General features: G+C 40.7%; 1 protein-coding gene across 1 annotated transcript in view; it reads left to right on the top strand.

Moving 5' to 3' along the window:
* The window catches only part of LOC115567777 (thrombospondin type-1 domain-containing protein 7A-like), a 95,253-nt gene that overhangs the window by 6,625 nt on the left and 62,996 nt on the right, over positions 1-25,632 (top strand). The window contains exons 3-8 of the mRNA XM_030394624.1: positions 939-1,187; positions 2,333-2,517; positions 11,712-11,867; positions 13,859-14,062; positions 18,474-18,668; positions 23,555-23,801. Of these exons, the coding sequence (XP_030250484.1) occupies positions 939-1,187; positions 2,333-2,517; positions 11,712-11,867; positions 13,859-14,062; positions 18,474-18,668; positions 23,555-23,801 (1,236 nt within the window). The remainder of the gene's footprint in view (positions 1-938; positions 1,188-2,332; positions 2,518-11,711; positions 11,868-13,858; positions 14,063-18,473; positions 18,669-23,554; positions 23,802-25,632) is intronic.

Raw genomic sequence — 25,632 nt, 5'->3', positions numbered from 1 at the left:
TCTGTTGCTCTAACGTGGTCGAGGCCACAAACTGTGGCTTGAAGGCATCTTCACACAGTGACACTAAAATCCCAGCGAGAGGTGACTAAAAGATTTAAAGTCACCATAATGAGGCATCAGAAAGCTGCACACTGCACGACTCTGTTTACCATAAATATGCTCTGTGACCAGCTGATGCCAGGGGAAAATAAACAGAGAATAGGATCAGTCTCCGGAGAGTTGTAAGGCTTATTTACTTACTGTTTTTATTTGATTCTCCAGCTTAGATTTGTAACTTGGTGCCAGTCAATCTACAGAAATTTAATTCAACATTTTTGTTAAGCAAAGATTGGTGTTGTATAAACATTGCTCTCACTAGGCCATTTTGTCAGCCACAGGGCACGAAATAGACCAGGAAAATGAAGGCTGGCAGGCGATCCAGTCACACTGGCACCATTTCTCTCTGCTTTCATGTCTCCATTATAGACTAAATGAATTAAAAAAAAAACACATTTTTTCTGTGTTGTTGGTCATTGCTATTGGGAAGAAAACACAAAGCCATGTACTTTTCTTTGTGATACCAGCACCAACTACAGTACCAGTTGGGAAGCAAATGTGTTTGTTGGTTTCTTGTATTTTAATGTTTGCATTTGCTGGTTTTTGCACTTTATTTTATTTTCTCCCAGAAAGACAGAGTTTGTTGGGCATGGTAGAAATAATGTGCCTACCAGCTCACTTGTCAACATGAATATCTTTCTTATTACCAGCTTCTTGGCTGGGACCAGTGACTTTCTGGACTTTTGGGCTGAATAATTTCAGTTTAATGTTCGTGTTCCTCTGCTTAGAACTCAAAACATTGCAAATCATTGCAATGTTTTGAGTTCTAAGCAGAGGAAAACCTTCTCTTATTCTAACGTGTTCAATATCATAACCACACCTCCACTTCTTATCCTTTCTAGCCTGTGCGCACCAAGAGACCTGCCGCTGACTGTCCAGTCTTGCGTCATGCCAAAAGACTGCCAGGTGACCGACTGGGCCGAGTGGGGCCCCTGCTCCAAAACCTGCGTGGACCCCGAGACTTCCAGAGGCAATCGCTCTCGGATCAGGCAGGTGCTCCAGTTCCCCGTGGGGGAGGGGGCCGAGTGCCCGCCGCTGGAGGAGTCGGAGTCGTGTGAACCTGCGGGTGAAGGCGTGCCACCCTGCGCCACGTGAGTTCCTCCTGTTGACAGGGGAGGGAGGCAGGAAGCACAGCAGGGGCTTTCTTTTTACATTCTAGTGGAAGCTGAGATGTGTTTTTTGTCGTGTAGCACTCGACAGGTGCTCATGTTTCACACAGATGCAATTGTTAGGTTGTGATAGTACCCTCCCCCTTTGGTTCCAGCATTGTGAAGACCCTGCTACAGTACGAAACACATGACAGGAATTCATTCTGTACTCCAGTAAAGCTCAGGCGAAATCAAAGTATTTGCTTTAAAACCTAGCTGAGGCTGCACAAGCTTCCTGTTGACTTCCCTTTACTCATATCACCAAGCTAATTTGCCTTCTGGGTGGGCCGTGTGTGTCTGTGTGTGTCTGTGTGTGTCTGTGTGTGTCTGTGTGTGTGTGTGTTGGACATAGCATATTGAGACAGATCCATATAAGTGCTTGGGCCAGTGCCAGGGACAAAGTAGAGAGGAATGGAGGGAGACTGCGAGGATATTTAAGACCCACACACACACACACACAGATTTGAAACATAGGCTGACAGATGCCCGTCTTTGCCTCAGTTTTATCCTGTAACATCCTTGCAAGCTATTCCCAGAATACATATCCATACTCTCATCTCGGAGAGGGTTTGATTTTCTGTCAGACTGGCCCAAAATACTTTTTTTTGTGAAGAAATCATCCTCTCAGACCAAAATGTCTTTTTTATTGTCGACTGACACTTCTTACTGTGCCACCACACTATGAGATAACTACCTGCTGTGATGACAATCCTCTAGATCGTGACTATTAAGTATTCATCATCATTTTCCAGAAATCTGATGTCACTTGTGTGACTTTGAATAGTGATTTCAGAGACATGTGTTATTCTGTCGGGTAAATAATGGTTTTAACCGGTTAAACAATGGTGAAGCAGCTGAATTAAGTGAGAACGGTCCAGGGAATTGTCTACATCAATGAAAGTGCTGTCATACTGTTTCAGAAAAACAGGATGACTAAACCGGTTGTAACTATGCAACAGATGTCAGTGTCTAAAGTTAGAGCTGCATAATTGTAAATGTGCCGTACTTTGACACGACATCACACCTACACAGATCTCTGTCTCTGCCGTACGTCTGTCCCCTCTCCTCCACGTTCTCCTTCTCTGTAGTTACACCTGGAGAACCACAGAGTGGAGCGACTGCAGAGTTGACCCATTGCTGAGCCAACAGGACCGTCGACGTAGCAACCTGACAGGGCTTTGTGGGGGCGGCCTGCAGACGAGGGAAGTTTACTGCGTCCAGGCCAACGCTGAGCTCCTGAAATACCTCAACGACCTCAGAGAAAAAGACAAAGGTAAGGAATAAAACATAAAGCAAATTGTTCTTAAGCTATAAGCTCATATTATCACACTGCAATTAGAGGTAAAGAGATTTAAATTATAGCATATATTATCAGCATTACATACAATGTGTTTTATTATACAGTCTGACCTCATGTTAACTTGCACAAATGATCCCAATGAGTTCCCAGCAGTAAGGTATACAGCACTGGTGTGTGCCTGTTATATTTTCGTGTCTCAATCTCGGGCTGATCTATAAAAGTTCTTTCCGTTATGTTCCTCTTCACACCCCTCCTGAACACTTTCAGTATCTCAGCGTGTTCAATAATGTGAGAAGCTCAGACTTGTTCCTCAAGGTGAAACATGGTGAGCTTGTGAAGATGCATCTTCACCTCCATTCACGCCCTCCAGAGAAAATTTGCATCTGTTTATACCCACTCACTTCTTTGCATTGGCTTAATATGCAATCACACTGCCTATAAGAGGTACCTTGTGCTCAGTCTTAACAAACTTAGAGAGGGAAATAATCTTCACCATTTGGACCCTTAGTGCAGCGTTGGAGTCCCTGAACACTTGGCTCCGGATCTTTAGTGTTTCTCGATATCGCTCATAAGAAGCGAGTTTTCAGGGCCATGCTGAATATATTTTAACATAAATGTATTAATCATCTTTAAGGAGGCCGTATCATTAAGAAGCTGTCTGATGCTACAGGGCTCATAATCAAGATTTTGCACAATGTTTTGAATGGATATTAAGGACAGTCAAGCTTCTACCAATTTTAATAAAACTCTTGTATTGAAGGTCAAGAGTTTGGATTCCTAGACCCAACCTGTGCTTATGGGCTGGTTAGGTTAAGGCATAAAACCATTAGTGTTAGGAAAAAGATCATTTTTTGGCTTAAAATACCTGGTTTTGTTCACACAAACATGGCTGAAGATGTCCCAACTTCGCATCAAAGATATCCCCTTTTGTTGCCACAAACAAGGCTGAAATATCCAGATGTCTAGTTAAAAACACTCACTTCTTTCACCACAAACACATCAGGAAATGTCCCAACATCTCATCAAATATTAGGTTTTGTCACTAAAAACACAACTGGAAAATGTCCTGTCGTCTCTTTAAAAACACCCTGTGGTTTCACACTTAAAAATGACCAAATGAAGACTCCAACAGCAATCACTGGCATGGTAGCCATTTCCTCTATCTTCTTTGATTTTGATATTATTATTTAACTCGAAAAAATTGCCTCTGGTCCATCACACATTTTAGTTGTATTGATCTCAGGAGGCTGTCAACCAATCTTCCTTCATTACTGACACCAAAGTCAAGGCTGCAATTGCATATATCAAGTCTTGCAGCAGCACGCAGCATAGCCTGAGACAAATCAGTTGAACTCTCTGGTGTAACGCAAATAGATTTGATCAAGCACTATTACATGACAACTTACATCCTCCAACCCTCCACACAGTATATGAGAACTGCAGTCCCCTGGTGGATGTGTAGCAGATCATTACCTATCAAATGCCTTTAACGGATAAAAGCCTACACGTTGACTCAGTTCATGTCCAAACATGCACTGATGTACAATATTACATTTGCATTAATAGTCACTGTAGTATGCAGGGTTCGTACGGGTGCTTGAAATCCTTGAAAGTGCTTGAATTTCAATGTTGTGTTTTCAAGGACTGAAAAGTGCTTGGATTTTAGTTTAAGTGCTTGAAAGTGCTTGACATTATAACTCTGTCTTTCACAAAATTGGGATCAGACTGGATAATTAATTTCTGACGTTTTTGCTATTATGAAACATAATTTTAGATGTTTACAGCATAATACAATGTACATAATTGTGATAAGTAAAAATAACGAGTATATATATTCCTGTAGATACGTATTTTACCCCAGCAAAAAGGTGCTGGAAAATCTTGAAAATGACCCTTAAAAGTGCTTGAAAAGTGCTTGAATTTGACCTTGAAAAATATGTACAAACCCTGAGTATGTTTTCTAATCTCCTGTTTTCCAAATATCCCTCTGTGGCCACATTGTCAGCTTCAGTCTTTGTGCTGGAACATTCAACTAGACTCTTTCCCCCCCGCCATGTTTTCCTTTTAAACCAAATCAGGAGTAATTTAGAACGGGGATTTGTCTGCTCGTGTGACCTGCTGAGACTGTCATGGTCACAAGTGCAAAGGCCTCCAATTCTGACACTTGTCAAGCCAGCTTAAAGTCAAAGCTGCCCTCTTAAAGAGGGCGTTAAAGACATTAGTTGAGGCCAAGCTTACGGAGACCAACCATGCTGATTGCGTGAGAGACAGAGTGGCAAAGTCTAAGAGGTGGTGAGATGCCCACTCTCCACTTGTGCCAGATGTAAAGAGATGTTCCTCTCACGCACACTCAGTGCTTGGGCTGCACTTTATCCATGCTAACGGGGTTTAGTGTAAGTTGTCGATACATGGAGATGAGCTGTAGGTTGTATCCTGAAAAGTGGCATAAATTGTAAATGCAGTTGTGTTTGCATTTAATTATTCAGTCGGACATTGTCATTTTTTCATGTATTTTACTCCAACCAATCACTGGTAATTATTTATTTATGTAGAATTTTTAAAAATATAGTCACAGTTTTCTTTACAGTAAATCAAGAAATACATTATTTCTTTTAAAATGACATAAAATGATTATGAAAACAGTTAGAATAATTTACCATCAGACAGCCATTAGTCGAAAATGATGCTTTAAAGAAGTCGTTTTAAAGAGGATGCTGACCTGCTGAAACTTAATCTGCGTCAGCGGAACTTCGTTACAACCAAAGTGTATTCTCTGGGTTGCACCACACAAACTATTTCTAGTCGCACTGAATATTTACAGCTGTTACCTGCCAGGTGTAACTGTCGTCAAACCAACAGAATCCGCTGTTTGATTTGACTTGCTCAGACGAGAGTATCAGAGTTAACTTGGGCTGACCTGACACTTAATAAATGCTGTTGAATAAAGATTTAAACATGAAATTGCATTTCAAAAAATAACACAACGTGCCTCAGATTACACAACTTAATGCTAATAAAGTTAAACTCGATGAAAAAAATAAATTAGGTTTGTATAATGAGATAATTCCAATTTATTCGAAACTGAATGGGGTTTTTACACATTTTTCATGGATACCTAGATTTACAAAGTACTGTCAGTAGGTTTGATATATTGTTTGTCACCCTAAAAACTTCTGATTAGGTGGTCGTGCATATATTTAATAGCTACTAGTTAAACAAGCACTAAGGTATAGTTTTCGCACAACACAAGCTTGTAATCTCCAGGAACTTAAGAAGGAATATGCACAGAATTTATTCGGTAGCTGATGCAGCCCGATCCCGCTGTTATGCTTTGATGAACTGCCTTTGAGCTAACTCAATGTTGTGTTACAGGAATACATTTTGTTTTTAACATTTCTTGAAGGGTTCTCATATTGATCTAAAATTATCTTATGTGATGTTGAATAAATTCATGATAAATGAGATGTGAGGGAAGAGCTGGCAGAGCATTTTCTATGGCCAAGCATTGTTTCTCAGAGTTTGAATTGATCAGTGGCCCTTTGGCTCTCTGTGTATCAGCCCTAATTAAAGAATAATGAGTCTGGGACCCAAGTTAAACATCGATAGACAGAGAATGTTGTATATATGAAGTGATGTTTTATGTAGACCTTATGAGTTTGTATTTCCTCTGAATCTTTCCTTCTTTCTCGCCTCCAGATAAATTGCTATAGGGCGAGGGAGATCACAGAGTACTGGAATGATCATACACACTGAGGCGCCTATAACCTCTGTTAAGATACAGCTGAAGGTTCATATATCAAACATGTTGAGAGTGTTGCTGCTAGGGCTGCCGGTGCAGAAAAGTGCGTGACTTGTGTGTTTGCGAGAAGACACACATACACACACACACACACGTACACACATGCTCAAAGTTCTTATCTTCGTGGTGCAGGATTTCTCTTCCCTCCATTGGGGGGTAATCTTCCAGCATACCACTGAGACAGAGAGGTAGACAGTGGTTCAGTGAAGTTTCCTGCAACCAGCGCTCTCCTTCCCTCCACTCTCTTGCATAAATATCACCATGCAAAAGGGCGGAAGATCCCCTCAGGCCAAGATCTGAAATCAGCTTACAACCTCCTAAATCTTAACCTTAATCTTTATGGGGGAGTGGTTCCCATATGACCCCAGATCAGTATCGCAGCCTAAGTAATGTCATCCGGCACTTCCACATCTAAGGCTGTGTATCTTTGGGTCTGCTCAGCTGGAGCATATAGGTGCCTCAAGCACTTCTCTAAACCTCATGGGATTTGACATTTTGGTCACATTTCCAACTATTTAAGATTTGAGATTGACTCAAAAGTCCTTTAGAAAGTGTAATGAGACTGAGTGTATCCGGGGAGGCTTATTAGAAATGTTTAAGTTCATCCTGTCACTGCAGGTTAGAAGTGTCTTTTAGAACTCGGGTCGCACCAAAACCGCTGATGACAGAGGATATAAAAGGAAAAGTTCCTTTTCTTTACCTTTTTAAAATGTATTTTCTTTTTGGAGTAAGTCAAGAAAAGTGATACCAATCACATGCCTTTGCTTTAAATAAAGAGCAGGGGTAATGACTGGGTTAGCCTAGCTTAGCATAAAGAATGCAAGCAAGGGGAAACAGCTAGGCTCGCTCTGTCTTTATTAAAGAAATTAAATCTCCTCAGTGGTCTTATTTGTGCAGTGTGTGTTTGTTTTATCAGTACGTGAGCAGAAATGTAAAATCAATAATTAGTGATTTAAGTGCATGTTATTATTCTACGTAGCGTCTTCAGTTACAGTATGGGCAAAAAACTGTGTTAAAGCTTCACGGCCATGCTGGAGGTGTGGCTGAGGGCGGTGACTGTATAATTGTGACATCGATGTTCCCCCCGACACTATTTTGCAGGGACACTATTGCTGCATCCAGGGTTAGCACCCCTAAGACTATTGTGATTGGTTGAGAAACATGCAAATAAGTGTTTTTTCCCCCCATACCTGAATGTGATTCGATGCTGCCAGACCTTTTTTCATCGCTTTTAGTGGTGCAGTGCTGTAGAGATAGGTCTGGCTGTCTGAGACTATACCAGCACCTAGACCTGCTTTATAATTAAAAAAGTCTTGAGAATCGTACTTTCTACAATATTGGACCTTTAGTTATTCAGCTTTAGAGCTGCTGGGAGGTCTATTTTGAAAAGAGCAAGGCTAGCTGTTTCCCCTGCTCCCAATTTTTATGCTAATCTAGGCTTTAGACATCCTGACTCCAGTTCTGTACTTGACACACAGACATGAGAGTGATATTGATCTTTTCATTCCAATCTTGGAAAGACGGTGAAGGAGCATAAAAATGTTGACCTACTCCATTAAATACCTGGAAAGCCTATAAAGACAAATTTACAATGTGGACTGACACGGACTTTCAGCTGAGCTAATTAGCTGCTATGAGCAGCACCGAGTCTGTTGCTCCAAAGTTGAAAAGACTGTAATCTGATTTATTTTGATTGCAAACACCAAAATCTCCAACCTGATCGCATGACATGGTCACCAAAAGTGTATGTGGCCTTTGATGGTGAACCGTGGCTCAAAATAAGTGATGCACAAACAAAACTTCCACTGTCGCTCAGACCAAAGATAATAAAAGACCGATTTAATCATGTTCTTAAAGCAGTTTATTGCAAACAAGCCTGTGATGCGAGGCCCAGCTCTCTGCGGCCTCTCCTGCTGTTGCATTAGTCTCTGGCTGTCTCTTGTGTTTCCTGTTACACTCTGTGTTTGCTTGATAGTGCCTCCGTCTCCCCAGTGTGTGTGCGTAGCTAATAGCGCTATCTCCCCTGTAATTGCAGCGGGTCAGACCCAAAGACAGCAGAAGCCTAGTGTCCCCCCTCTCCTCTCCATCACCTTCCAGATTACAGGTAGGTCTTCTTAGTCACGCTGATAACAAAGCCCTGTCCTGTCCTGTCCTTCCCTCTGCCATTGTCTCCTCTCCTCTGCTCTCCTCATTCATTTGAATTCCACTTTGATTCCACTCTTAAATTGTCCTTCTCCTCCACTCTACTCATTTCCTCGATTCCTTGTTACCTCTCCTTTCTTGTCCTCTTCTGACCTCTCCTATCCTTCCCTAATTTCTCCTTTCCTTTCCTTTCTTCTCCTATCTTCTCCTCTTCCTCTCTCCTTGTTTCCTCACTTCTTTCCTAACATAACAATGGATCACAAAGGGAAAACAACACATGATAATAATTCAAATAATGATTTTAACAACACTTAGAATGTCTGCTCTTGACTCACTGCTGTAATAATTAAATGTATATATATGTTGATGATAAATGTACACAACACACTTCAACAAAGTTACACGCCCTGCTTCTCTTTATGCAGGATGTCCGGGATTGTTGCCAAATCCTACAAAGGGACAAGTAGTATTACAACAAAGTTCTGTATTCGCCCATAAAAAATCCGGGCAGACAAGTTGAAGCTTTGAGGGGACTGTCAGAAAAAACTTTGTTCCTCCACAAACAGAATATGGAAATTGAGATGTGAGACATTTTCCACTCCTGCAGACAGTAAGCCACACTCGCATGAGGGATTTTTCCCTCCGTTGTCAGTTCAGCACAATAGAAAAAGGAACTCACTGGAGAGAACACTATGAAATGGACTAATAGAGAAGCAGGATATAGAGAGGGTTTTTTTTTTCTCTCACTCTTCAATACTCTGTGTTGGTCCTCAATTTTGTATCCCCAAGTGGATTGATGTTAAAAGATTGAAGGCAGTGTAGTTCCCCAATAAGACATGGATTAACAGTGGCTCAGCAAACTCAGTGTTCGACTTTCAGTGTATTTGTAAGAGGAATTAAGCATTTTGCATTTCAAAAGCCGCACTTGCCTTCCCGTGTACAGTTCCAAGGGAATTATGATTCGGCTCTCCTGATGATGAGAGACTTTAAGCTCTTAGATGTCTTGTAGGAACAGTTTGAATACAGGCAATAAAGTGCCTCAGGTTGATCATGTGAAGAGGTCTTTTTAATCTGAATAACTAAATATCTGATGTATTTGAAATGTATCACTCAGCACTTGAAAAGTTGAGATCAATCCGTCCTTCTTCTCTGTTTCAAGCTTTCATGCCATAAATGAGGTCTTAAGACTGAGGTGGATTTTCTTTTGCCGGAGGAAGAACTTTGAAATATCCCAAACACACACAACAAAAGATGCTAACTCAATGTTCAATATTTTCCATCAAATTCAAATAAAGCAAAGTCTACCTACATTAACAGGTGTCCAGTGAGCACCACAGTGTCCTGAGTTGATTACAGGAGATGAAAACAACACCAAACTCTCTGGAGAGGTCGTATTGATTTGAGGAAATTGTGCTTGATATCATATTGTCTGTTACAGGTTCGCTTTCATAAGAATCTTTTTTCCAGTGTTAAATTATTCTTGTGGTTAATATCTTCTGAAATGACTCTTAGCAGAGAAAATGAAATGAAAAGACTATTAATTATAGTCTCAGTGAAGATATCAGGTTTCAGCTCTGTCTCACTAAAATAAAATGTCTCTATATTTTATGCAGCTTTGAAGGTTATTCATTAGCACTTGGTATGCATTTAAGAATGAACTGGATCCATACACACGGCTCCTCATGATTGCTTTGTATTAGTGGGGCTGAGAAAAGGATAAAGGATTGTTGGTGTCAGTCAAAGTGTGGAGCTCCAGACGGGGGGTTGAATCGGTCTGCTGAACGAGCAGAACTCCCTTTAACACAAAGGAAGCATCAAGGTGTTGCCCTGTTGAGCCACTGGTTTAGAAAAATAGGCCAACATCTTGGGAATCAGAGATGAGACCATGATTAATACGACTTTCATATCACTCTGTTAAATATGAAGCTACAGCCGGACAGCTTGGAACAAAGACTGGACGTAAGGGGAAACAGCTAGCCTCGCTCTGTCCAAGGTCAAATAATCCTGCAATAAAACACAATATTCTGCTTGGGCTCTTTGGTTTTTGTGTGGATAAAACAAACTAGATGTAATGGGTGAATGAGTGAGCTTTAACAGTGCTGGTAGGGAAATGTTGTTGCCTTTTGAAGAGAGCCATGCTAGCTGTTTCATCCTGTTTCCCGTCTTTATGCTAAGATGAGCTAAGCTAACCAGCTGCTGCGATGTAGCTTAATTTCTAACCTACATAAATGGTAATTGTATCAATCTTCTCATCCAACTTTAAGCAATTAGGTGCATTCACAAGATGTTAAATAAGTCCTGTAGGGACCATACAACATAACAGCCACCAATCCCCAAAGCTAAGTAATGCCCCTTTTAACTTTGGATGGATTTTGAATCAGTTTTGCTATCATCACCACTTTCTCCTTCTCTGTCAATCTGCACCATCTAGTATCGAATATAAACTCAAAAAGGGGGGGAAAAAAAAACATGAATCTTGAAGATGCAGCAGCTCCCCTTTAAAATGACACTAACGCATACATACAGTTTGTGCATGCATAATGCCACACCTCGAGTTTATTTATCGCGGCACGGTTGAGCAGACATGTAGAAATGTATTCTGCACAGTTGTCACAGAGCTTTGCCTTGCATGGCGATAGCATCTCTGCTTTTTATTCCCACAAAGTTCCTCAGTGTGAGTTCAGACAGGCATGGACTAACCCGTCGTATCATGAAAAAGGCTCTCTAAAGCCAATATGGCACGGCAAGGGGAAGTAAGTGCCAAATTACACCTCATGGAATAAACATGAGCCAAGACATTACTGTTCTCTTACACCTTGACTGTTGTATTGTTGCATCCTCTCTCCTGTCTTCGTTGAGAGTGGATGGGCCAAGCTCCACAACTCTTTTATGTTTCTAGCAAGGCACTGCATGAGATAATCATTGCTAATTTATCATTCTGACATGCTAACATGGAGGCGATAAAAACAAAACAAAGGCATAATAGTGTCTACCTCACAGGCATGTTTTGTTTTTTCACTGTGCTTCTCATCTGCTCTCTAAAGGGACTGTACTGCCAGGAATGAAAGTAAATGAGCATTATTGTATCCCTTGTTCCTGTTGATTGTAATGCTGGTTACAATAAAAAAAGACCTACATGAAGACAAACCAGAATAGGATCAAAGTAAAGCAGCTTCATTTTAAATGCATCTTATTTGTGCTTCCTTTATTTTGTTCATCGGCACAGCCTCCCGCCCAGTGGAAAACAAGCTGTGCGTGGGTCCGATCCCCAACCGGTCCCAGCTGTGCCAAATCCCTTGTCCCATCGACTGTGAGGTGTCACCGTGGGGGGCCTGGGGGCCGTGCACCTTCGAGAACTGTGACGACCAGGCTGGAAAGAAAGGTATGAAGATAAGGTTTGATGGTTTAATGGTGCTTTCAGTATTAGAATCATTTATTTATTTAATGTGTATTTGTAAAGGGAAATGTATGACGCATAAACTGATGCTACAGTTCTCAGCATTTATAATCTAGGCTAATTTGCAATTCCCTTCCCTAGATGAGCCTTTAAAAAAACATGAAACATGAAACTCAACATCAAATCCACAAGAGACAATACAAAGAGAAGTTCAACAATGAATACATATAAATAAAAACAGACAGAACACTACAAGACAAACTGTAAAACAAAACAATAGAACAAAAAGCATCTGATCATTCATGTAAACATGATCTGATCCATCTAGAAGATGTTTGATTTTAAAATGATCCCAGTCGGGATCCGCTTTAAGTACTGCAGGTGATTCCACATACTGATCCCGAAATGGAAAAGCTGACATTTCTGTTAGATTGAGCCAGAAACTCAAAGTCTGTTTGCGGAAAGGCAAAGTCATTGAACTCCTGAGGAGCTTGTATATTTTTTTATATTTTCATACGTTTATAAATTAATTTAGAGATTAATTTGTAACAGTTATTGTGCTTATTTTATTGTTAAAAGGCGATAATGGCCAGTTTCTCAGGCCAATTAAAATGTTTATGTATTTCTAAATACCACTGACTCTTTATTTTTGGCTCCATTAAACATATTAAAAATGTCGAAAGAAATGTTTTCCATTATCTGATATGAATACTGACGGTTTCACTCTGTGAGGAAACAACAATGACCTCTTTATTTGTTCCTTGTTAATATTTCCAGGAATTTTACCAACGTATTCAAATGAATGTGAGCATGACAAAACATAAGCACTTTCATTACCTTCATCTGGCTGCTCTCCACTATAATAACCCAAATACTATGGTTAAGCGTTTTTCTTTTTACACTCTATCTGACACTATTGTATTTTTTTTCTGAAACAATAGAATTGAGATACTGTAAGCGGTCATCAGTCTGTGATATTCATTATAGTTTTTCTACGTATTACTATCAATTTTATACCAGCGATGTATGGCCGCATAGCTTCAGAGCATAACACTGAATAGTTAATGATTGAACGTCTGGTAGGAGGACATCTTGTTAAAAATACATAGGAAACATACCATTCTGTAGACGGTACTGCAGCCACATTAACAAGACACTTTCAGCACAAAATGTACCTTCTGTTGTATCAGTAGGTAGCAATTGTTCAGTCAGTGCCGTCATAGTCTGGGTGGAGTAAAATGTTCATGCAAAATTTAACATAATTTAATGCGATGTATGGGAAAGAGCAATTAAATGATCAGCCTCAGTGTCACAGGCCAACTTCTTTGCCTGACTTGATTTATTGGTCACATGTGCATAATGACTGCTCATCTGTAACGTTACTGGAGGTAAAAACTCAGGGCATACTGTAACAAGATGGGCGGAGTAGGACTTCTGATTGCCCCGAGTGCTCGGTCCATGTGGGGAAATCATCAAAGTTTTTCCCTCATTAGTATTAATGAGCTGTCTCATCAAGTCAGCCATCAAACCAAACCAAGCTAATCCAGAACATCTATCATCAATGCTTGAATAAGTACTCAGATTATTTACTTAAGTAAAAAAAAACTAATTCCACGGTTCCAAACTCCTTCATTACAGCTAAAACTACTTTACAGAGTCAGTTCACCCCAAAATCAAAGGCAACTGGACTTGCTTGAGGTTCTTGCTTGATGAATGAGGTTCTTTAATCCTCAACAATTAGTTTTGAGCCTGTCAGAATGATTTATGTGTAAATTCCTACAAAATCCTAATTTTAGAATCTTAATCTGAAAAGTAACCTGTAGCTAAAGCTGTCAGTAAGGTGGAGTATGAAGACTATGAAGATAAGGCAGAATAAAATGTAAGAGACATATTCACACTTGATTTTAAATATAGAACCGTTTCAGAACACTTTGTTACTGTGGTGACTGTTGTTCTACTCTGTTGCCACGATGCAGGTTTTAAACTGAGAAGACGACGGATCACCAACGAGCCAACAGGAGGACCTGGAAACTGCCCGCACCTGGTGGAGGCGGTGCCGTGTGACGAGCCCAGTTGTTACAACTGGCAACTGGTCAGCCTGGATGAGTGTGTTCCTGATGATGGGAAGCCATGTGGCCCCGGCACCCGGCTGGCGCAGGTCCAGTGTGTCAACAGCAACGGTGAGGGGGGAGAGTTCAGTCTCATTGTTTTGATAGATGAGAGGATTTCACCGAATTTGAAATGCAATTCCGACTTTCTACTTTCTCATCCTGTGAGTTCTGCTTTTGACCCATCTCCATTCTCTTTGAAGAAGTGCAGGTCTCACATTGTGTGACAAATCCCATATTTTTCAAGGTCACCTCTCCACTGACCCTCCACCTCCCGCTGTACAGCTCTGTACGTGAGGAGATTTCCACGACTCCACTCCCGGCTGCCATTCATCAACTTTGTGAGGAGTTCTCTGCCTCCACTCCTCTATCCTCTCTCCTCCTGTCTCTCCCCCTGTTAAACCTCTCCTACTTTAACGCTTGCTTGATTCAGCGTCGCCTCCTCTCTCACGCTGTCTCTCTCATTACTGTCTTCCTCTCAGCACGCACAATTAAACCTTACTCACACTAAATCAAATCAATCCTCCATGGCCCTGAGTCTTGGAGTATCTGGTGCCCTTTGCTGCTCCTGATTTTTACTGCTACTCTTTATTACTGTAAATCTTTAATACAAGGGGCGATGGTGCAGAAATGATTTCCAGACTTTCTGTTGCCTTCAGGTTGTGGACAAGTGCCAGGCAAAATAAGGTACAACACAGTATCGATTTTTATACAGTTGCTTTTTTCCCCAGCCTGGTGTAGATTACATACCACTTTTATTTATTCAGCATGTAAAGTTAGAAAGTGCTGCAGCTCTTGGAATCTAATTCTCTTCCAGATGTACTCAGTAAATCTTCATTTTACGATCCCATACGGTGACTTTGTTCATGTTTTTGCCTTTCGTGCACTTGATTTGTCCTTCTAACGTCTCCCACAAATCACACTTCTTGTATTAACTGCAGGTATTCAGTGAAGTTGGTCCGGTGGAGAGCGAGGCCTGTAGTGCCAGAGTTAACAGAGACTCTGCTCTGTTCTTTCTCCCCTGACTTCAGTTGATTGATCCCCACCCCACCACACACACACCTTCACTCCCCCATCTGATGAAAATTGATTTGTTCTGTTTGGGTTTTCACTCCGCTTTTTCGCCTCAGAGATTTTTCACTGCGATGTCAGCTGTATATTTTCTCCAAGTGTGTCCCAGTCATAAAAGAAAAAGGCCACACAGCCGGGCCCCAGACAACAGGCGAAGGTCGATACAAACGTTATTGAAACTGGCTATTGATATTCCCCTTGCTGACTGCTTGCCCACTTAGGCAGAGAGCTGTGTCTTCTCTGCACACTGAGCATGGAGGTTTTCCTCTCATAGTGGGTGTTCTGTTCATTCATGTTTTTCTCTGTGTGAGCCTGAAGAAACTGCCCGGGTCCCTTGTCACTTCTTATTTGCGTGCCTTCTCAGTTCAGTCATGACTGGTTCACTGCGAATCTGTCAAAGTGACATCTTAATGCAAAGTCAGGCCCAGTCTGACTTTTGAAGCTCGAGCAATTTTCCTCTGCTTGAAATTTCAATTCAACCGTTAAAAGCTTTAGATTTTCCTGGATGTATGCATCTCTTTCAGGGGAAAATATTCTCTGCACGGTTCATGGCAGCACTTGAAACAACGCAGATGAGTATGTGGGTTAATATAATCCACTCATGGCAGATGTAGGGAGCTCATTAATAAAACATCGACGGTGTAAAAATGTCGGAGTCCCATGTGAGTTTTCTTTTGCCATGTTCAATGCCACTTTAGTATGGAGATGGGCCGAGTCAAGAGTGCATTGATATGAATATTCTACCGATAAACCATAAAACGGGGTCAGAGCCTGTCGTCATATCAATATGGAAAACACACTTGAAACATGTTGAATTATTTCTGTGGCGAATCACAAAAATAAAGAAATATTGGACCAACTCCAAACATCAGACGTGTCAATACTTAGAATGCTTTTTGCTATTTGTAGTGTTAAGTTTTTGATTTCACGGGATCGTTGATGTAGCCTCCCATTTAACATTATTCGCAAATAAGGTTGAGTTTGTATTTAAAGGTGCATAAAGCAATTTATCAGCCTGACGAGACCAAGAGACAGCAGGAAATAACTGTCTGACTTTGTAATTTATTCAGTTACATTAATATTGTCCATAAATCTTTCAGTGAGATGCCCGTCAACTCCACCTCCATCCTCGTGAAATTAATCATCATGTTTGCAAACCTGGCTTGGCTCAAGATTGCTTGATATCACACAGAAAAGATGAATCACTGCTTCATTTAATCAACCTTTTCTGGAATGTCTACTCTCTCCATGCTGTTTAGGAATATAGTTTGTATAATGTATTATTGTATCCTTCAAATTTCCAATTCATGTCCCAGATTTCCTTACCAGCCACGTAGCTCCGTCAAAAGAATGCCAAGTCAAATCTCTTGCCAATTTGGAATATATCCTTCCTCAGTCGTCCGAGGGACAACAGGCGGCTTAAGAAAACAAGCACGCCTCTACAATTTGAATTGAGCTGTGTGCTTGACATTGCGCCATCGATTAAGACACACAGCTGTTCATTTTCCCAGCTGCTCCAACCGTCTCTGGACTGAAGTGTAGTTTGAGGGTGGTAATCTAATTCTTTCGATTAATCTTTAAGCCTTCCAGTTTATTCTCATTACCCAAGTTCCCACCTTGTCTACATACTCAATAGGCAAGGTTCACAGGTTTCACTCAGCGATTCATGAGGCAGTTTTTTTTTGGTGCTCATGTTTTTATCAACTGTATCACTCCTTCCTAGACTTCTGTGTTGAGCATTTATTCCCCAGTTGGTAGATATTTTTATGAATGTGCTACGGAGCATAAAACGGTGAACCCCCAGAATAAGCACTGTAGCTTGGTCACACAAACATGGTGATTAAGGGGGTAATTACAGAGGACACACTAATGAGGATATCTTGGTAATAATATTCATTTTTTGATTTAAAAAAAACAATGTAGCGTTGGCTAATTTGTATCATCATGGGATAATATGATTGGCTAATATCCGTGCAGTACTTTTACTGTCACAAGAGAATTCCTCGGACCAAATATTGATTTTATTATTTTTATGTCATTCAATTAAACTTCCTCTAAAATGACTGTAATCCATTGCCTGGAGGCACAGATGGCAGTTTCTGAGTAACAAACTTGGCCCATAAATGCATATAAAATTTTGACTATAATTACAGATACGAATGCAAAACCACCTGTTTCAGCTTGCAACTTAAAACTCTTATGTTCAGGACTATATTAATTTAAATAAACTGAAAGGGCTGGACTCTATACTTCGAACAGCATATGGAATTTAAGCATTTTCTGAACCTTAAACCATGGACGAAAATGCAAAATGCATCTTTTTTTTTACATTTAAGGGCCAGGAAACCAAAATCAAGTCCTGGAATCAATGCCTGGAAACACAGATGCTAGTTTCTACGAGATAATCATTAATATATGGAAAATATATACCCTCCCATTCCCACTGACATCCCAATTAGCATTAAACAGGACTTCATTATATCCCTTTATTACATTATATACTCTTCAAGATTATAAACTAATATAACCACATTTTTATCAAGAGAATATTACTCTGATATTAAATTCTGTGAACACATATCTGCATATGAATTCTGAACCTGTAGGCAATGGATGAGATACAGTTTTTTGTTTGTAGCCTAAGTAGTATTGAGCAATCACATTTTAGTGGGCAAGTAAACGGTCCATGTTTAGAGCTAAAGAGGTAGAACGCACTGATCCGAATGCAATTTGTAACCCATCAGCTGTTGTCTGGTGATATGTAAGCATTTATTAGTTTATATGTTTGTTTTATTTACCTGCATCAGTCTCTGTTAATAGTGATTAGTCAAATTGTTATCGTTTCAATTCGGTAATCTGACTCTAAACAACGACCAGTGCGCAAAAGAGGAAGTCTTGGCTGGGTTATCCATTATCCTGGTAGTCTGTGGCTACACTAGAAGCCCTGAAATGGCTCCTGATGGTTAGTTGGTAAGTTGATTTTTGAGTCTCAGTCACAACTCGTCAAATACTGACTTTTGGACGCTGGCCGACCGAGCCTACAATCCCCTTTGCCTCAGTATTTGACAAAGTGTGATTAGGACTCAAAAATCTACAGTCTTACACATTTGACTTTGGGTCTGTGTTGCTGATGGTAATAGTAATACGTTTGTGATAATGTATATGATGATGCTGTGAAACCATGAAACCTTATGATGTGGCAACCCTATTCTGAGATTTCTCTGATATACCGCTGTTATCGGGTTAGATTTCAGTTTTGTCACCCAGTCATCTGAATCTACTGTGTTGTTCCCTTGTTTTTAGTGAATTATACAGTGTAGAAATGAATTATATTTTACGTTCAAATGCAGCTTCAGTCTGTCCTTCCTTTCTTCCTCTGTGTTGATGGTGTATATTTCACTGTTTCCTTCAGGCGAAGAGGTGGACAGAAATCTCTGCTCGTCCTCCCCGGCTCTGGAGCCCGTGCCCTGTGAGGTGCCTTGCTCGAGGGACTGCGTGCTCAGCGACTGGACCTCCTGGTCTACTTGTTCTCAGACCTGCTCCAGCAAAACCATCGAGGGAAAGCAGATGAGGACACGCTCCATTCTGGCTTATAACGCCGGGGAAGGTGAGCCTCCACCTGTCGACTGTGCGACAGTCTCCTGCACCATCTTGTATGGAAATATATGCAGATGAGGCCTGGATATTGGCTTAGTCATGGCCTTTCAAGTTGTCCTTTGCTGTCACTCACTGAATGTCTGGATTTCACACTTGTCTGCATGTGCGTTTGTCCTTATCTCAAACAGTCTGCTTATCTGTCCTGGTGATTATTTCTGTTGGTCCGTCTCCTCGCCTGACACTCACTTTTTATCTGTTTCTATGATCATTCCTCTGCATATGCTTGTTCTCTCTGGTTTAAATTTCTGTGTGCATCCGCTGGTCTGTCTGTCTGTCTTAATTTTTGTCATGTCTCCAAACATTTTCCTTCTGTCTTATCTGTCTGTGTATGTGTGTGTGTGTGTGTGTGTGTGTGTGTTTCCTCACAGTCACTGCGATGGTTGTGGCGTGGATCACAGTGATGGAGGGTAACATTTGTAATTACAGTCTGCTTGTAGCTGTTTTAAACCTCTAGCCGTGTGTTTTCACAGTCAAATTAAAATTGTAAGCCTGTTTTGACTTGTAAAAACTGCACTATCAACACAGCTTCAGGGTAACTTATAATTGATTTAGAATTTATTCCGTAAGTTGTAATGCAGTCAGGCCTTGTTGGTGGCCATGTGTGAAATAGCTTGATTACGTTAGCTCTTGTTCTGTTGTTCTGCTGTAGTGTTAGTTTGTGTACGGCATATCTCACCTGTCACATTAACGTATTTGATGTCTGTATTCATCAAAGGTCTTTCCCGGGTGCCAAAGTTTCCGGAACTTTTCGGTAAATCTTTGACTTGAGATTATAGATACCGTAGCTGTTCTTGTAGTAGCTTTAGAGCGATCTAGAAACACAAAGGAAATCATATCAGAACTATACTCTGCTATCTGTTCAGACACACACGCTGAAGAACAATACCTGAATGACGCTTTGTCTCTCCATCACAGGTTTCCCCCTGCAGAGTAGATTATCTGATTAGATTTTGAGCTCCTTGGCGGGTTTCATAGCTCCTGTGTTGCATGTTAATGAGGAAAAAGAAAATGTTGAAACTAGAGGAGCCACTCAAAGCTTAACATACAGGCCTAATGTGAATGAGCAACCACCAATATGTTGGTTCAGAATTACGTTCAAATTAAAACATTAATACGCCTAATTAATGATCTATTTAGCTTTCTGCTTACGTTTAATTCCATGGTGATTATTGTGGGACTAATAATCACCCAAGTGCCTCTTACTGTTTGACACCCGTCAGTTGAATGATATTCAAGATGCATGCTAAGTGCCACTTGCTCCGGCTCTTTGTGAATGAGCCATCAAACTGTAATCTATCCTGCAAACATGAACACATTCAAACGTCTCACATACGCTGGCCTTGTTTGTCACCCCACCATGTGGTCTATGTTTCCTGTAAGCTGCTTCGCATTTCTCCCATTGTCTGACATGCAGCTTTTCTAGGTCATTGTTCAGGAACGCTTCGTGTACATTGGGCACCGTGTCATGTTCCTGGTGGGACTAGCATCTCCATGTTGTTAGTCAGCTAAGCCGGCATGGCGCAGTGAGCAGAGAGGTAGTCATCCTCGCTAGTCATTAGGTTGAGATTTGTCTGAGTTGGCAGTCTGTGATTCAGGCCCTACTGTGTGCACACCACCGCTCATTACAGAGCTGGCTCTCTGCCAGCTCCAGCAGCAAAATACAGGTGTGGAGGACTCTCAGCCCCGCAACGCCTCTCAATCTTTGCTGAAAGCTCCAAGTGTCGGCAGTTACTCCGAGCCGCAGAGGGCTCTCTCAGTACATCGACCCAGCAACTGAATGACTGACTGACTGACTGACTGACTCACAAGAGAAATGAGAGGCAGACAGGCACAGAGAGAGGGGAATGAGAACAACAATACATGGAGGTTGTACACATCATAGCAGTGCTCTCAGAGTTTGACCTGCGACTCGCAGTCATAAATAGTCCCCAGAAAACCAAAATGTCTGCATGAAAAGAGCTCTGTCTTCCCGCATGTGAACACACCAGCATGTCCGCACTGTTTTAGTTGTACCAACCCAAAGCAACAATAAAATAAAATATGAATGCAAAGCACCTCTCTGTACCTCTGCTATGATGGTTTGTTTCCTCTGGGAATTTTGGCGGTTAATTACTGTTCAGGTTTCCCCTTGAAGTCCAACTCAGTAGCACACAAAGTTAAAGACTTTGTGTGGAAGCCAGAATGCTTCACAGAATTCAGTGCATAAACATTTATTAATGATAAAGTGTAGCACCTTCTCAGCAGATACTTTATACTGGGAGAGCAGATGTGTGTTTATAGGTGCAGGTGTATTTGTAGTTGGTGTTTTAAGTAAATGAAGGTCAGAGGGGTTGTGGAGAAAGTTATCTGTGTTCAGACTTTTCGGGAGCTTTATATAGATTTCTATCCAGCTTCTAGTTGAGCTGCAGGATATGGTTTAAAAAAATATATTTTGCGAATATATTACATTGCAATAGGAAATGATGATGAATACAATACTGCATTTGTAAGTGCTGAATCAAAGGCCACTGGACTTGTTTTATAGTTTCTTGAAGACGTTTCACCTCCTACCCAAGAGACGTCTTCAGATCTAACTGGAGGAGAGTTTGCACGTTCTTTAAACTCTGTGTGGGAGTGTCCTTACAGAGTCTTCAGAGTCGTTGGGGCCACTGGTGGGTCGTTGCAAGTACTGCATTTCAATACTGTTGTGTCACACATTTTACCTTTCCACACTTAATCCCTGTCACAGAATTCTAAACCAGGGTCTTTGGTATAGTGTATGTGTGCAGGTGTTTTTATCAGCACTGTGTCTTGATGGCCTTGCACCTATCTGATGTGAGTAAAATGACTCCTCTTCAACGCGATTTTAACTTTATCAAAAATAGTAGCTTCTGCAGCTGCTCTCGAGGATATTTAAATCACAGATGTTCACCTCAAGTTTTCAGCATTATCTTGAGTTAAAGTTTCAGATACGTGTTTGGCATCACTGTAACCTCAAAGAAATGTTGCGGTAGAATAAGATGATGACACAAGTGTCAAGTGAAATGACAGTAAAGCATACACAAAAAAAATCAGGGACATTAGGCACTAAGCAGTGACAATGATAGAATAGAAAATAAGATATCACTGTGAACATTTTTTAAAATCTTTATCACAGTTAAACTCAAAATTGAGCAGTCTCAGATAAATTAATTGGAGTCTCAGTGTGTAGCCTCCAGGAAGCAAACTCTCACATCTCAAGGTTTTTAAATCTTGAAACTGGCTCATTTACAGTCTCTTCTTAAAGTTTTTATTTAAAAATATCCATCTCTTTCTGCTTGAAAAAATTTCTAAGGTTAAATGTAGGGCTATGTTTTTTTTGTTTTGTTTTAATTAAATGTAAAAAGAAAAAAGAAAAAGTGACATTTAGAATCAGTGGATCACTGGGTTGGATGCTTTATATGTCTTGAAATCCTGGTGCGCTCTTACAAAACATAGCAATTATCATTCTTCTTCCTTCTAAAGGCTGATGAAAGCGTTTCTTAAACAATAGAACATATGTGTTTGAGTGTAGATTTCATTTAATGGGTTCAGATGATCAGATGTGCTAGATTTTAATAGAGCTCCTTCCTGAAGTGTGCATCAAACTGAAGTCTGAATAGCAGTTAACAACGTCTGTGGTCCTAATTCATGGTATGTCTCATTTTAGTATTACAGCGGTAATAGTAGAAGGCTGTTGCTGCCCGGGGCCAATGGAAGACATTTCTGTATTCGATGTTCCAACATTGCCATGAATTACTTCATACCTTACACTTGTTCATCCTGTGTCAAACTTCTAATAATAATACAAAGTAATCTTTATCCATGGAGCCCTACGTTACATCCATAATACAAAGTGCTTCACAAAGGCACCAAAATAAAACAGATAAGTCATGAAATCGTCAGGTTTTAAAATAAAACAAGAAGACATTAAAACTGAAAAAGAAAAGTCAGGATAGACTCTTCAAACAAAGTTTGCTTAAAGAAGAGACTTAAAGGAAATCACTGACTCAGTTGACCTGATTTCCTCAGGCAGATCTCTAACATATTCATATCTACTCTTTACTCTTCACTATACATTTGTACATACTCTGCACTTCACTGCTTTATATGCTTCTGGTTAGATGCTACATTTCCTTTCATGGTCTTGGGACCCATACTGTGTGTACTGACAGTTAAATAATCTAATATAAAGCAGGAACACAAAGTTGAAATATTTTTTCCTCATAAAGTTTGAATATTAAATTTGCCAGTAAACTGCTGTATATTCCAATATCCAAAAGACACTGAGCAACATTAGCCTTTATGTTGTTGTGTTTCTGACACTTTGTAACTCAATGTTACGTCCAATATTTTATCTTTTTTTTGCTTTGTTTTGGTCTCCACCAACTCTTGATTCAAATATGATTCTCTTAAGCGGCTACACCTTTCACACTACACGTTTTCAGTTGTTTGTTTTCTTTCAGTTTTAACTTTCCCAACAAGTAGAACATTTATATCTTATGATATTCACAGGACCGAAAACAAAGTTTAGATGTAAAAATAAGCCAAAAACTCAGAACACCAACCAATACAAACAACACCGGAGGTTACAATGTTAATGCACAATAGATATAATCAGCAGAAGCCTTGCAGCATGATGGCACAGACAGCAGACTTTATGTGGTCCGAATAGGATTCAGAAATGTGTAGAATTGGTCTGTTTGTGATGGTAGTATTCATGTGAGGTACTAAACCCGACCTATCGACATTTAATCCATTGGAAAACAACGACAAAGAGAATTATTTTGTTTTTCTTATGCTATACATTTGATCTTCCCTTTGTTTTGATATTCTCAGGCGGCACCCTGTGCCCAAACAGCAGTTCCCTCCAGGAGGTTCGGAACTGTAACGAACACGCCTGTACAGTTTACCACTGGCAGACGGGGCCCTGGGGCCCTTGTACCGAAGACCCCTCAGCCTCGTCCATTAACACCTCCATAAGTGTCCGTGGAGGCGGCGACGGTCAGGGTCCCTGCTCCCTGGGAATGCAGACTCGAAAGGTCATCTGCGTCCGTGTCAACGTGGGACAGGTGCCACCTAAGAAGTAAGACTTATTTTCTTTGCAGTGTGATTTTAGTTCTTATTTATTGGTGTTTATAACTGTGAAATCAGCTCCTGGAGTCTTGTGTTGAAATGAAAATTGCCCAGTGCTTGGAACTAAAATCCTCTGGCTTTGAGCAGCCGCTCTCAATCATGTGCTCTTAACATCCAAGAGTGGGCAAGTTTTCATTTCAAATAAATCCCTACATCAGCTGATTTTACTGATTTGAAGACACTCATCTAAAAGGAAACCAATCAGTTAAATCTGAAGCCACACTTCAAAGAATAGAGGACAGGGAGCGTTTTGGTTGCCTCCTGATGTGTGAAACCTTTTATTAAAGAACCTCTTTTGTTTTGGGTAGGCGATTGATGAACACAGAGAAAGGTTAGAGTCATTCTCCAAGCAAAAATGTAAAAGCCTTTCTGACGTTGCCAAGTCAAACAGTGATCTTTTAGGATGAATAAGCGAATAGAGAAAGCATTAAGACACTTCTGTTTGTTTACTTGAAAGGAGATCAGTGGTAAACCTTCCAGGGTAAGATTGAATGGTGCATGCAGATATGTCTGTGGAACTGAAAGCAAGTGAGGTTTTAAAAACTAAAGAAGAGTCAGGAGGTGAGAGACAGATGAGAGAAGAAGCAGCGATGGAAGCAAAGTGACAGCAGGAGGGTAAAGTGAGCCAGAGACCGAAACAAGGAACTGGTTAAGCAAGCAGAGCAGACTCTACGTGAAGTTAACTCCCAATTCATATCTCCCCTTTGCAGGCGACCGCAGATAAATAAATAATCTCTCCGTCCCTGAAAGCCTAATTAACCCTGCCGTTTTGGGCGCTAGTAATTTCTCATTGATGATAATGACAGTAATTAAATGGGATTGATACTTTAAGGCAATTTAATCATGAGGCAGATGAGAGGCAAGATGTTTGCGGTTAGCTCTGACGACCACACTGTGGGACTTAAAATATGCTGTCGAGTTTACTTTAGCGTCTGCCAGAAAGTTCGGCTCCAGCCTGGTGTCAGTTATGCTTGACTTATTCACTCGACAACAAAAGATAAAGCAGTGGATGTGCTGGTGTCAAAATCTGTGGATAAAAAACCAGAGTAGATTTAATACTTGCGACTAATGCTTAAAAAAAAAAAAGGTCCTAGTGTTGAATTTGTTGCTTTTCTTTCTCACTATTTTTTAAGGTCAGGAAATATTTCTCCTCGTGTCTTACACCTCCCAAGAGTGGTTATCAGTGAGGAAAGGACGGGTTCATAAATAATTTAAAGAGTCGGAGTGCCTTGTGTACGAGGTAAATGGGATTCATAGAGGGCACCACGTGATAAAATGAGGATTAATGTCCAGTTCAGTGGTGGCTGACCCAGACTCTGCTGCTGCACTGATCAGGCTGCAGAGGAGAGGTCCAAGTCCAGGATGTCTTTTATCGCGTGTGTTTTGTTCTTACAGAGCTGAAACAAGACAGGCACGAGTCCGGTGGGTTGGAGGAGAGTCGGAGGGTTAGAGGTGTTGTGGGTAATGCCATTGAGTAACTGACACAGAGAGGTTTCAGTTGATCTGCCTCCATTACCTTTTGTTTTCACCGGTCAGTGTAAGCTAGTAAAATTTGTAATAAGGGCAAAAGAACATCATGTAACAGTATCAATGATTACAAATGAAAAGAAGTAACTTTGCCAAAGTGGACTCCCGTCGAGCACCTACACACCCACTCAGTGGGTGGTTGATGCTTCTCACCTCAGCTGAGGTGGTTTGAGGTTTTGAATAATGCATTTCACACACTTGACTTAAAATATGCCTGGAGATGGTTGACATTTTCAGCCATTTATTGGGGAAAT

Source organism: Sparus aurata, chromosome 17 (assembly GCF_900880675.1).
Source record: "Sparus aurata chromosome 17, fSpaAur1.1, whole genome shotgun sequence".
NCBI classification, from domain to species: Eukaryota; Metazoa; Chordata; class Actinopteri; order Spariformes; family Sparidae; genus Sparus; species Sparus aurata.
This window is presented reverse-complemented; position numbering and strand designations above follow the sequence as displayed.